This window comes from Dermacentor andersoni, chromosome 4 (assembly GCF_023375885.2).
Source record: "Dermacentor andersoni chromosome 4, qqDerAnde1_hic_scaffold, whole genome shotgun sequence".
Taxonomy (NCBI): domain Eukaryota; kingdom Metazoa; phylum Arthropoda; class Arachnida; order Ixodida; family Ixodidae; genus Dermacentor; species Dermacentor andersoni.
In genome coordinates, this window is record NC_092817.1 from 130,626,334 (window position 1) to 130,639,538 (window position 13,205).

Sequence of the window (13,205 nt, forward strand, 5' to 3'; positions counted from 1 at the left end):
ATCAGGATGCACTCCGCGATCTCGTCTGCGTAACGGCATAGCCACTCAGCCATGAATGCGGGTGGCTAGAGCAGGCGTGACGGGCTGCGCATCGAGTGAATATGTACCACACATGACTGACCTTGTGGCCGGTGATTGCACTTGCTCCACAGCAATGCTGAGGAGCTTGGAGAAGACCCGTGCCCAGGCATCGAAGGGTCTCGCCGAGCTGGCATTTTCGAACTGGCTTCGGTTTAACGGCGGCCCGTCGTCTTCTCTGAAGAGTACGGTGAGCGCTCTGCTCACTTCGTCGTCGACGCTGGCGAAGGCTGTGAGCTCGGCTTCGCACGTGCTCCGCTGGTGGCTAAAGTGGCGGCACACGCGCCGCAGCTTGCCGTCGTACGCGTGCATAGCCTTCCACTCGCCTCTCGTGTGGATCCAGTCCGGAATGACATCTCTGAGCTGCACGGTGACGATGGCATCGGCGACCTTGCCAACCGTGAACACCGGGTCGAAGCCGACTTGGAAGTGGCTGTAGACTATTGCGTCGAAGAAGAAGCCGTCGCTGTTATTGGAAGCTGGTTTCTCCTTCGCAGGCTACAATGACGAGGAAAATGCGACAGTCTTGTTAGAATAAGTCCGGATTTATTAAGACCCTCAGTTGAAATGAAGTACGACCCCGTGTCCATTGTATTCTTATTATCCTTATGGTAAAAAAAATTAAATTGCAGCAGATTCAGCGGGGTGGAATAGCTATAGAGCGAAGTTTTGGGCAGGTGAATGAGGAGTCGAAACACGAGTACACGCACGCACGCACGCACTTTAAGCCGAGTTGCTTACTGCTAGCGAGTACATAATCTTCGAATGCATCATGGTTTCAGAGGCAGCATGCACATAGGTACGTAGCGAAATTCAAAACCATTCTATGCCCATGAAGCGCTTACTCCTTCATTATCGTGCAGCCGTGCATATGCGAAGGCAAGCTTTCTGGTTCTCTTTTGTTCCCGCACGCCGGCAGCGCCGCTGCCGCGGGTGCGTGCAGGCGATGGTCATCTGGTTATAGTGCAGGAAGCCCAGCGGCGCACGCGACGCCTACTTCTCTGTGATTTGATGGCCTATTCGGCAAGCGAAAAACCAAGCCGCCGCCACGGACACGAAATACGGCGAGGTTCTCAAAGAAAAAGCTTCGCTTTCAATATGAAGTGACTCCGGAATCATTCCAACGCCGGCGCTACTACTCCGTCACTCTCGTCCGAGTGGTTAAGGGCTGTCCACCAGGACTACGGGAGGTGGCTCTTTCGTAACGCACCACCGGTGCCCATGGGTTCAATAAGGGTGCATACGTCCCCATGCCCGTCGTCTGGTTCTTATAGCAATGCCACTGTCTAGAGATGTTGCGGGAAGTCTCGCTTGCCCTAGTGGATTATTCAGTCCGAACAGCGTCAGCAGGGAAGGGTGGTTTTCGTTGTACTCTACGTGACCACACCTTTCTGTAGTAGCACATCGTAACCTACGAATACGCGCTCGCACATGCGGAGCTTCTCCTCTTCGTTACTACGCCAAGAAGTGCCGACATATTGCTGCCTGTTTACAGGACCGGGAAAGCCAGGCATGGATAAAAGAAAGCCAGAAAACTAGGAACAGCATTTGTTGGGAGATAAATCTTGAACAAAAATAAATATAACAAGTGGTACGATTTGTTCTATGGTACGTAACTTCCACTTGATTACATGCGCCGACTACACGAAGATGCACACTAAACAAGAGAAGAAATGTGTGCTTCAGCTCCGTATATCTTTCGCTGTGCTGCTACAGAATATTGTCACCGGGTATAGTCATGATCGCCAGTATATTCAATGAAGAACTTTAGCTAACCATTTGACCCGCCACCGTGGCTTAGCGGCTATGGTGTTGCGCGGCAAAGCAGAAGGTTGAGGGATCAAATCCCGGCTGCGGTGGCCACATATGATGGGAGAAAATTGAGAAAACGCCCGTGTCCTGTGCATTCGCGGGACGTTAAAGATCTACTGGTGGTCAAAATCAAGCCGGAGTCACACACTACGGCGTACCTCATAATTAGATCATAGTTTTGGCACTTAATACCCCCGAATTCAATTCAGCTGACAGCTTACGATCCGCCGCGCTAAAACTTTTGTATCAACCATTCTCCTTCCAACTCTCCCTGTTTCTCCAGGGGACTGCTGAATTCCCCACCATCTCTTCCAATTGGACGAGCAAGGCTATAAAATATATGGCCGTATTCATAAAAGTGGGAGGATTGTCTCCAAAAAAACTACCCAGCGTCACCATGACAAAAATTTTTAAAAAAAGAAAGCCGCTTCCTCCAGCACTGCCACATCGTAATTGGCTTTATGCAGTAACACCCTAACTCAAGCTGGTTGGTGCGTGCTTGAAGAATACGAGCAACAGCGCTGCACTACGAGATGTGGCTGAGAACGAAATCCAGCGCTTCGTCTGTCTCAAGTCACGTAACGTGGTCCAGCGCTGTGACTCATTTCCTTCGCGCATTATGCGCTGCTAGAGAGCCGAAGCCAGACGTAATACAAGCCATTAGTTCGTAGCCAGCGTAGGCTTAATTCAGTTCGCTTCAGATCGTCATGCGTTGAGGAGTGCGCATAAGGCAAAGGCCTAATATTCGTTGCATATTCATCGGTTTTCTTAAGTCAGCTTTGCCGCTGTACAGCGTCGTTATGCGAAGAAGCATTTTAGGCATGGAATGGAGCAATTGTAATAGGACATAGCACGCGCACATTAATTATACGCGTGCGGCGTCTGCGGTCACAGTATGACCATCGAGACGTCTAATAACCGTACAGGCCTCCATTGGAAGCTGTTTCTCGCGTTGTGGCGGTCCGGAAAGAAACAAGCGATTTTAGTTTTTGCTGTTGTGGCTGTTGCCACTCCCTGGTGAATCTCCAAAACATGGTGTCAGACAGGCACGTAGAACGACATTCCGGTTCTGCCGCGTAGCCGCCGAATGGAGAACGGGCCGTGCATCTCTCTTTTTCCCCCAACGCGCGCTTGTCGCCGCGAAGGTTCTGGCCCCCAGCTTCATTGTTTTGTGAGTTGCATAATCTGCTGATCATCGGCCGTTTTGGATTATGTTGTGGCCATGGTTCACATCTACTGACCGCATTTTCCCATCTGTTGACCGCGCCCTTAATATGGATCAGCGCATTTACAAGCGTGGTGTATATGCGCGTTGTAATACCGTATGCTGGATCCTTTTGCATACAAGATAATTTTGTCAAAAGATCGCCTCTAACTTGCGCGCACAATGTAGGACATCCCGAGCTTATCCTTATACCTGCAACATAACATGCAGGGCGTTTATATATGACCCCGACGGAACCGAGTTGAGTGGGCTTTTTGGGCTGGAATAGGCCTGTCGAGTTCATGTAAAAAACTAGCCGGTCAGGCTGAATGAGCGTTGAGTCGCGCCGAGTCAACCGGATGGCATGGGGTACGTTGACCGAGCCCGACCTATTCGCAGCATGCATGTAAACGTGGACGCATTGGACCCCGCCAGCGCCGAGACTTGTGCGGGATCACTTTGACGTCGCGATTTATGCGCCACCAGCGGCAATAGTAACAGGACCAGACAAAGACAAGCACTGGGCAGTGCAACCTCATCGTAACCATAAGACCCATGAAATAGAGCTGTTGCAGACGGCCGCGGGCAAGGGAAACCATGTCGAACGCGTTGATGTCTCGGCTCGACGCCGTGCGCTATCGTTGTCCAGACTCCTGAGAAGAGAGTTCATGTAAACGCGGTCGCGTCTGGCTCGATTGGCCTTGCTATTTACTCGACCCACATCTATTGGGTTCATGTAAACGCCCTGACAGAGCGTTTCCCTCGCTCCGCTAAAGTGATTGAGCGGAGCGGGATGGTGCGGCCACATTGGTGCTTAGTCGTATCGCAGTCAAGCTGCCAGCGCGCCGCTCGCGTCTCGGGAAGACCACAGTTATCAAAATTTCAAAGTCCACAAAATTTCCTCCGATGCCGCAGCGCCTGACGTCTGAGCGGAGCGGAAGCAACGCTCTGGTAAAGCTTCCTCATGTTACACCCATCATTCCGATGCGTGTCCCATACATCCATGCTTAAGGGCGCGGATATGTATCGGTTTTTCCACAGCCCGCCTGCAGCGGCAGGCGAAGTCGGGTGCGTCACTCTGGCCACGCCTAGATCCCTGAAAACTTGCGCTCTGCGGTTCGGCGCGCTGAATGTGGCCCGCAGCAGCGCAGCGTTCAGGTGACGCTGCAGCGCGTGCGCCCAAGGCTGAGACGAGCGAGCGCTTTTTCGCTTCGCGAAGGCGCTAGCGACGCACGGCTCCAATCATTGCACCGAAACTGTAGGCCTGCAAGCAGCCGCCCAGCCAAGCCAGCGCTCGAAGCTGTCTCCATGGTCTATCGGCTTTGGCGTGAGATAGGACGTGCTCTATTTCCACGCCAGCAAAGCCAGAGCGCGCCGGACCACGTGACTCTAGAGCGTCCAATCTTCTACGGCGTAGCCTCACAGCGCCGCGCGTGGAGCATGACCGCGTTACGCGAGACTATATCAGCACCCTAAGCGTGAGGGATCCTCCTAAGCATTGAAAGTGACTGCAACATAGTCACCTCTGCTTAGCCAAGCCACGCCTTGCTCTGAGGACCATCAAAAGCTTAAGATTACACACCAGAACGCAGCAAATGTGCTCGCGACCGTCACCTGCGGCCAAGTCAGACCTCCCTTCGCCAAGAGGTTGCGGAACTGTCCGGTGTCATCGCGGTGCCGCTGCGCCACGGCCTCGCAGCTCTGGTACAGCAGGGCGGCCTTCTGGCGCAGCGTCTGAGGGGCCCCGTCGGCGGCCACGACGACGGCGCGGGCCGTGGCCGCCAGCGACGCCACGTACTCGTCTCGGTGCGCCTGCCTCACCGACACGTTGTGCTGCGAGTCCCAAGTGGAGCACACGAAGCGGTAGAAGTTGTCGCACGGATCGATCGCCGTGCTGATGCTGCTGCGGATGAGGCGGCTGAACTCGGCGCAGCCGCCGGTCTCGCAGATGGAGTAGAACTTGGTCGGTATCACCGGGAACGGGAACATCACCTGGAACACAGGTCCGTGGCGAAAATTCTCTCTGATAAAAGTTGCGTCGATTTCGGAGTAACTGCGCAGCCTGCATTCCTCCGGCCATGCTCGAACTGAATGCAGGTGCTGCAGCTAAACTGAATTCCCGTCAGATATTTCAGCGTGCGTTCTGCTATTAGCAAGCAAAGAAACCCGCGATGTCAATAGTAAGCAACAGGAACTCATACCTGCGTTTTGACGGCGGCCTAAACAGCCTTTATTGGAGCATTAATCTTACTTTCTGAGAAATCGGATACGCTACAGCGCGCCAAGGCTCGCTGAAGACCTCGTTGCCGTTTTCTTTTTCGCAGCCGTGAAGACATTGCATATAGAATTTTGCTGGGCTTGCGTACAAAAACAAGATACAAACAAAATTACAGAGGTGCAACAGTGAATATTTTATTAGAAAACTTGATGCCGTTTTGCAACATTGCCCCTCAACAAAGCCAACGTTGATTAAGGTGTCGCATTTGTCAGGTTTGTTAAATATGAATACTTAACGAAGGCGACGTATATGAGTGCGTTCAGCAGTGGAGCCCAAAATTAACATTTCACAATTTTTATTCTTGTGAAATAGTCATTGTTAAGGTAGGCGACCAATGCGTGAGTGCTCAGGCTGTGGAAACTCCTTCCCCTTCCCACTTCAATGGCAGAAATATGTTAAATTCCTCGATGAAAGCTTCGCCCATGCCCCGTTGTGATTATGATAGTATATTTTCTTTTCTATTTTTTTACGCTCCCTCACTCTCTGTCTGCGCCGCCTTCACGCTTGCTTACTATATATTTTTTACTTAATATCGTTAATTGCAATGGTGGTCCCGTGCTACCAGTTCCTTTTGCCTGCTTCTTTTTTTTGGCTCCCGCCGTGGTTGCTCAGTGGCTATGGTGTTGGGCTGCTGAACACGAGATCGCGGGATCGAATCCCGGCCACGGCGGCCGCATTTCGATGGGGGCGAAATGCGAAAACACCCGTGTACTTAGATTTAGGTGCACGTTAAGGAACCCCAGGCGGTCGAAATTTCCGGAGTCCTCCACTACGGCGTGCCTCATAATCACAGAGTGGTTTTGGCACGTAAAACTCCATACATTTTTTTTTGCTGTTTTAGCTACGCTGATAATATGTACTCCAATAGACGATGGCATTCTTTCGCGAAGTAAAGAAAAACAAAGGCGGAGAGGTGTAACGCCCGTGAAAGAGAAGGAAGAAGCACACAGGAGAGGCCAAAAGAAGAGAACAGGAAGAAGAGGGGGCCAGATCAATTGGGTCTGACTAAACGAAATGCTACAATTCAGCGCAGTCACAGTTTTGAACCATGTGGGCGTCATTCACCATCGCCCCACATGAAGACGGTCGTCTACTGGTGAGGAACTACCAGAAAGATGGAAACATTGCCGTCGAGTTACCTGAAACGGTCAGCATGCACACCGGACTCCTTGGCCTTCTCAGTTGATAGAGCCAATTCAGCACTTGAGAATCTCGAATATATAGGCTCAGTCAGAGTGAATATGCGTGTGATTGCTTTTCAACGCTGGATTAGCCAAACCACAGTTAAAAGCAAAACTGAAGCTCTGGGCCATCTAATAGAACGCCATTTCAAAAACCAACAACAGCAAGTGCAGAGACAGTAAGAATTTCTGACTATGTTGTCATCAACGCTCCGATCAACAAAGAAGACAGTGCAAGAACTTATCAAGCCAGAACGATAGTCGTTGTCATGGGCACCTCTAACGTGTATACATGGTGTCCCAGCTAATTTTATCCAGAGTTTTAATACATGCGAATACCACGTAGCTATGCAGAACCAAGGTATAGTTGCTTGCCGCCGCTTGGAGATACTCAAATTACTTGTTTTTAATTCCGGCTAATTAAACAATTCATCTTAATTATTTATTAATCTTCTCAAATATCAAATAAGATGAAAAGTGTCAATGAAAAAATTGCGGTGTGACATACAAACTCCCAATTCAGCTTTCTGTTTCTGAATACGTGCTACATAAAAGTGTTTTTCCGAGCGTGAAGGATACATGGTTTAACATACACACACACATACATACATACATACATACATACATACATACATACATACATACATACATACATACATACATACATACATACATACATACATACATGCATGCATGCATGCATGCATGCATACATGCATACATGCATACATACATACATACATACATACATACATACATACATACATACATACATACATACGTACATACACAGATATACAGCAAACATGGTTTATCTTCGCGCCCATTATTTTGCGGCTTGAGCCGGTCATGGGCCACGTCGATTCGGCCCTTTCGGATCTCAGTGGAGGTTCTCACGGGATAGTGTGGTCTTGACGGCCCATGGGCACAGGGACTCCAGCTTGCCCGATTCCGGACAACTGATTTACCGTACTCTGCGTCCCTGTGCTTCGAGCTGACGATTAATTCGGCCTCGCGCTGCGGTCTGCTAGCCTCCTGGTTAGCTTAGATGGAAGAGCGACCGTCCCGGAAAGGCGTTGGTCCCTGGTTCGGATCCCAGACCAAGACGAATTCGTCCTTATACTGCAAAGCTTTCTTTCTCACAAACCCGTGTAGGTTTTCTTTGTAGTTTCGTGCTGCATTCGAGTGAATGACAATTTTTCCCCTTCATGATACTTCATCCAGCTTGCCGGTTTCCGTAAAAGTGATTTGCCACCTTCTATGTGTTTGATGCGCCCCATAGTGCTGTCGCAGTACAGTCAAAACACGTTGTGGGGCTAGTTGGTGCATAGCTTTCAATAGGTGAAGCGCCAATAGTGACGGCACACAAGAAGGAATACAGACAGGACAAGGCGCCTTGTCCTGTCTGTATTCCTTCTTGTGTGCCGTCACTATTGGCGCTTCACCTATTGAAAGCAGTACAGTCATCTCCTGCATTCAACAGCGCCGCACTAGAAACGTAAATTACACGAACCCTGTAGAGGAGGATTGTGAGTATGAGAAATAAGACGCCTCCGCCGAAGCCGTACGCCGGGTACTTCCAGGTGTCCCACGCAGTGGGCTTACGTCGGCCAGAAGCGGGCTTGGAAGGCTCGGGCTTGGCGGCCGGTGCCGCTTTAGCCGATCTCGCAGTAGCCGACGGTGGCTTGCAAGGCGCTGACGCCGCCCCTTCTCCGTTCTCCTTCTTGGTCGGTGCGTTCGCCGAAAGCCTGGTCGTGTTGTCGTGCCTGGAGGATTCGGGACGGCTGCGGGACTGGTGCGACTGGTCCGCGGTATTCCCGCGCCCGGTTAAACCCGAGACCGTCTTTCTCGAGCCACGTCTCGAATGAAACTTCCCTGTATCACGTGGAGTACAAGGATATAGGGAAAGAAAATCGACTGTACACTCTACCAATTTTCGGCCAGTGTTCTTGAAGCTGCGTAAAAGACAGACTGCATGCAGCGTTCCATAATTCGCTCGGTAGTCTGCTCGAGGCTGAGCGTGCGATTGTCTAGCGTCAACCAAGACATGGTGTGGGGGCGCGTGCATTCGTTTAAAAGCACTTCTGATTGCATTTCGGCAAAAATAGGGTAGCGCACATTCGCGAAAGAAAGCAGTGTAACAACAATACTGTACAGATGTTGTGAACTGTTAAAGAGTAGCTTACTCGATGGCCATCCCGCGTGCACCTGAATTTGTGAGTGCACCGGAGACTGCAACTTATCATTCATCGAACAACGAACAACAAGCGCCACTTTCAATTACTTCTTTAGACAAAGTTAGATAGAAACACGCATGCGCTGCTTCATTTATTAATTGCTTCTGCAGTGACATCTCTCAGCCCTGCCATTCCATAAGCTGCATAGATGTCTCTTAACCGTCTCCTGAAAGTGACCGTTTTATGATAAGTGCGCTAACACTAAACAAATAACACAGAAACCAAGGTGTTCTTTCTGTGGTAATATAATAGAGCATCTAGTGAAAGGTAGTGAACATTTCTACGCAAAGAGAAACACAAAAAAATGTCGCGAGAAAATACACAGCTAGGAAGAAAAATTGGTTTGTTACGTGTTAAGGAAACGAACATTTAGGGTTTTTCTTTCAATATTCGTAAGTTATTGTTAGATTTTTACACTGTACGAAGTTAAGTGCCTTGTGGTCAGACATCGCAACTCTCCTATACACGCAAGTTCAGAATCCCGCATAGAGAGAGTCAAAGTGTGGGTGCTTAATCTGAGGCTTTCCTGCATCGCGGAGGCGTGGCATGGCTAGGCGGAGTGAAAGCAGCTTTATGGAGAGCAGATAAGGATGAATGCGTAGAGATATGAATGGGAGAAGTGTACATGCGGAAGTGCTTTCGGTCTAAGCCGGACGGAAGGGAACTATAGCCGGGTACAATTTTAGAAGGCAGCGGCATTTGCCCCTTAAATGCGGATACACACGAGCTTCCATCAATGGGCGCGCTCACTAGACTGGCATCGTGAGCCGGACGTAAGGTGACCCTGCCGGTGGAGAAGATGGCAGTCCGCGCTTCGATCTGAGCCGAGTCGTGTCAGCGGGACTATTTCTTTAGTCGCGGAGGCCATCAGCTGCCGCACTTCGGTCATCTAGGCGCGGAATTTCCTGCCTTCTTAAGTTGCTCCCGACTGCAGAGACGCTGAATGCAACTTTACCAAAAATGCACTAAAACAAGCTGCGGTTAATAAAGTATGGTATTGTGAGCTGCACTATATATTGCTCCTGCACTTGTCGGCGTGTGCTGCCTTGTGTGCTTAAAGATGGTGTCCACATACTGCCGTGGTTACGTGGGCCGCCTTGAAGATCAGCCTTCTACTTGTGATCAGCTGCCTCCGCTCCGAATGTTGCTGCACTAACGATTATGTGTTTCCACGGAACAAAGCAACCTAGAAGCTGGTAGCGCTTTGTGGTATCAGCACGGCGGAGTGCTTACTCTACAAAGTAGAGGGGTATTGCCCCTTCAGAAATTGTCATAAGTAGTTCTCAAGGCCGATTTCGATATAGAGGAAGTATTTTAATCACGACATCATACACGTAACTCTCCTTATTCTGCCACCTGCCGTGAAAGCTCAGTGGCTATCGCACTGTGCGGCTGAGCTCTAGGTCACGGGTTTGACTATAGAGGCGGCGGCCGAATTCTGATGCGAGAGAACTGAGATGTACTTGCATACCGTGCATTGGGCGCATCTTTACGAACCCCTGACGTCGAACAGTTTTCGTACTCCCCCAATACGGCGTTGCCTCATAATCACTCTGCAGGTTTGGTACGTAAGAACCCCAGAACATAGTTTTAATTATATTATTGCAATCATAACACAGTGGAAAAACAAAGCTGCCTTAACCTAATACTTAGGGAGCGTCACAGAAATTTCAGCTGTCGGGCAATGCCTTGGCACAGCACGGGCAATGCCAACGAAAGGTAAGTGCACTAGTCGCCAAGATCCGTCTCGAGCTGTAAGTTAGTGTACTGGCTACGCTTTGTGAGTGAGTGAAGTATCTTTATTTCGGTCCAGAGAAGACGCAGGGTAGACCCCGCGCCACCCGGCTAGTCCCACGTAGGGACCTCCAAGCTGAGCTTGACGGCCCGATCGCGGGCACTCTGGACGGCCAGGGTTTGGTCGTTGAGTTCGGGCTGCCCAAGAGCGCAGCCCACATATCCTTGCTGAAGGAGGAGCCGATGGCTTCACACTCCCACAACGCATGGTCCAATGTTGCCCTTAGTCCACAGGCAGGGCAGTCCGCACTGGGATATCTTTCAGGGTATTTGGCATGAAACACCGCGAGGATAGGGTACGCACGGGCTTGTAAAAGTCCAAGGGTAACCGCCCGCGCCCTGCATAAGGCGGGGTGCGGGAGGGGGAATACCCGTCTTGACAGAGAGTAGTGTGTGGTGATTTCATTAAACGTGGTGGCACGGGCTAACATTGCCGGTACTGGCTACCTAAGGTCTAAAGAGAAGCCTCACGCCTCCCTACTCCGCAAAGCACACAAATGGGGGCGATGACTCACGGGCAAGGCGCAGAGACGACCACAGCGTTGGTATCAACGAAAGGATATATGCTATGATTCAAGCTACGTTCCCTGTGATGTACAGGAGGCGCGTACAGCGCAGGGGTTCCGACACTAGGGCGGCTGTCGTTGGTTACGGGTGCGAAAGCTCCCTGGAAGTCCGCTCAGCCGAGCACGCTCTTCCGAGCTAGGCTCGCCATACAAAAAACAAAAAAGAGCCATCTTCCTCAGAAGTATCCGGGACCGCGTGGGCCCACACGTCCGAAAACCAAGAGAGCCGAAGGTGAATCGGCCGGGCGAAGGCGACCGCGTACCTCGGATGCTAAAGGAGGGAGATGCCGAAGACAGAGCGAGATGAGCTGACTCCTGGGGCACTGTTCCTACGCGCGGCGCATGGCATAACGGGAGCCGCGCCAGCGTAGGTAGGCTCCACGTCGCGCCGGTGGCAGCGGCCTCGGGAATGTACGTCACATGACATAAGGCTAAACAGGCGTGTCCGTAGAGATCGCTTGGGTGTACGGCTCAAGTCACGCGTGAGCCAGATCCAAGTGATCCAGACAGAATATAAGGGCGCGTGTCCTATATCGTCGTATTTGAAAACTTGCAGCACAACGCGCCATACTACTAGCAGCGGGCTAAATCGCCCCGTTTCCTTCCGCATTCATTCCGTGGGATTCCGAGGGCTGTCCATCGCAGGACCCGTATTGCCAAAAAACTGCAACCAACAGATCGGCAACAGGTTCGTAGCTGTTTCATTATATGGTGATTATGTTGTCCGTGTTTTTGTGCGTACGAGTCCATTTGCGTCAGCCATCCATTACATATGTGTCACAAAACAGCACCACATGTAATAGTCCAAATGATCCGACGCCTCAGGATGACGCGTCGGATCGGACGCCAGACGAAGGAGCAAATCACGGCATGTGGTCGTATAGGAGTCCGAAGCTGTAAAAAATAAACATTTACGAAGGGTTTCGCTTCTTTTTTAAATTAGCAACGCTGTCTACATAAATAAATCACTGCTGTTGTAGCTTTTGTTGTTCTTTTTTTACGCAAGGAAGCAACCGGGTGTCTTAATGACACTCTCTAGTAAACGATGCACCTTTACAAATGTGGAAATGTTTTAATGTAAGAGTTCTGTGTGTGATGAGAAAAACCTACATGTTATATTGGAAAAGGGAACTGTGGTCCGTTAGATGAAATTAGGCGTCAAAATTGGGATTCGGATTTCCGTGCAACCCAGGATAACATCTGTTTTGTATCAAGGTTTGCTACATTGCACATTTTCAAAGCATATTTCTTTTTTAATATGGTCTACACGTTTGGAGTTACGCTCACTTATCGAAGTTCTTCCTATTTGCTCCGCATCTCGGATACTCACCCAGAGAATGCTGACTCTGTGTTGGACCGCTCTTCCTGAGACCGGCAGTGCTTGCAAAACGCCGATTTGAGGAATTCCACCGACTCCAGGGTTTTGAATTTTCTGCGGTATTCGCTGCGGAATGTTATGAAAATTTTGGTGAAAAAAAAGTTGGATTTCGACCTTGCGCTCTCTGCGCTGACAGACAACTCAACAATGCTAAATTCAGCGACAGGACCCAAAGAAAATCACTGGTGATAAGAGACGCGAAGTAGAGGGATCCGCATTATATATGACCACCCGCGGAATCCGCACTTTGAGCTGGGAGCCGCACTTTTTCTTCTTTTTCACATTCCGCAACTATCCGAACACAGCCGATGCGGACGCTAATCGCACCCGCAACCACTTAGGCGGTTGACAACACGGGGCAGAACCCACAGGAGCCTGCCGAAAGACCTTTTGCGCACACATTTGCAACCATGCGACCTCTAAGTAAATAGCCACGGCTCGCGCCCAGGGGCGTTAGCCATACTCGTTTAGCTGTATAAACATTGCTTCCATTCTTCGGAATTCTGTGTCGCGCAGCCTAGCACCAAACAGCGTGTCGAAGCTTTGCAACGCTACAAGTATCACGAACCAGAGCCCTATAGAGTCTTGGCGGTTGGCGATTAACACAGCCGGAAACCCTCCTCCTCCTCCTCTGGCCAGTACCGCTGCCGGCGGCGCCCTCTTTTTTGACTTCTGCC

The 13,205-nt window shown here is 50.4% G+C and overlaps 1 protein-coding gene across 1 annotated transcript; it reads right to left on the minus strand.

Annotated features, from left to right (window-relative positions):
• Positions 1–45: 45 nt before the first annotated feature.
• Positions 46–12,572, minus strand: LOC126537705 (uncharacterized). Its single transcript, XM_072287642.1, has 3 exons — positions 12,481–12,572; positions 4,709–5,086; positions 46–576 (listed from the first exon to the last, which is right to left on the minus strand). Exons 2-3 carry the CDS (start codon positions 5,081–5,083, stop codon positions 46–48), a joined length of 906 nt encoding a protein of 301 aa, XP_072143743.1. The 5' UTR covers positions 5,084–5,086; positions 12,481–12,572.
• Between the last annotated feature and the right edge of the window lie 633 nt (positions 12,573–13,205).

Bases quoted from the DNA above. Each gene is read 5' to 3' on its own strand.
- LOC126537705 (XM_072287642.1), bottom strand. From the start codon at position 5,083: ATGTTCCCGTTCCCGGTGATACCGACCAAGTTCTACTCCATCTGCGAG. The intron at 577-4,708 runs GTGACGGTCGCG...TCGTCATTGTAG, and splicing joins GAGGTCTGACTTGGCCGCAG to CCTGCGAAGGAGAAACCAGC.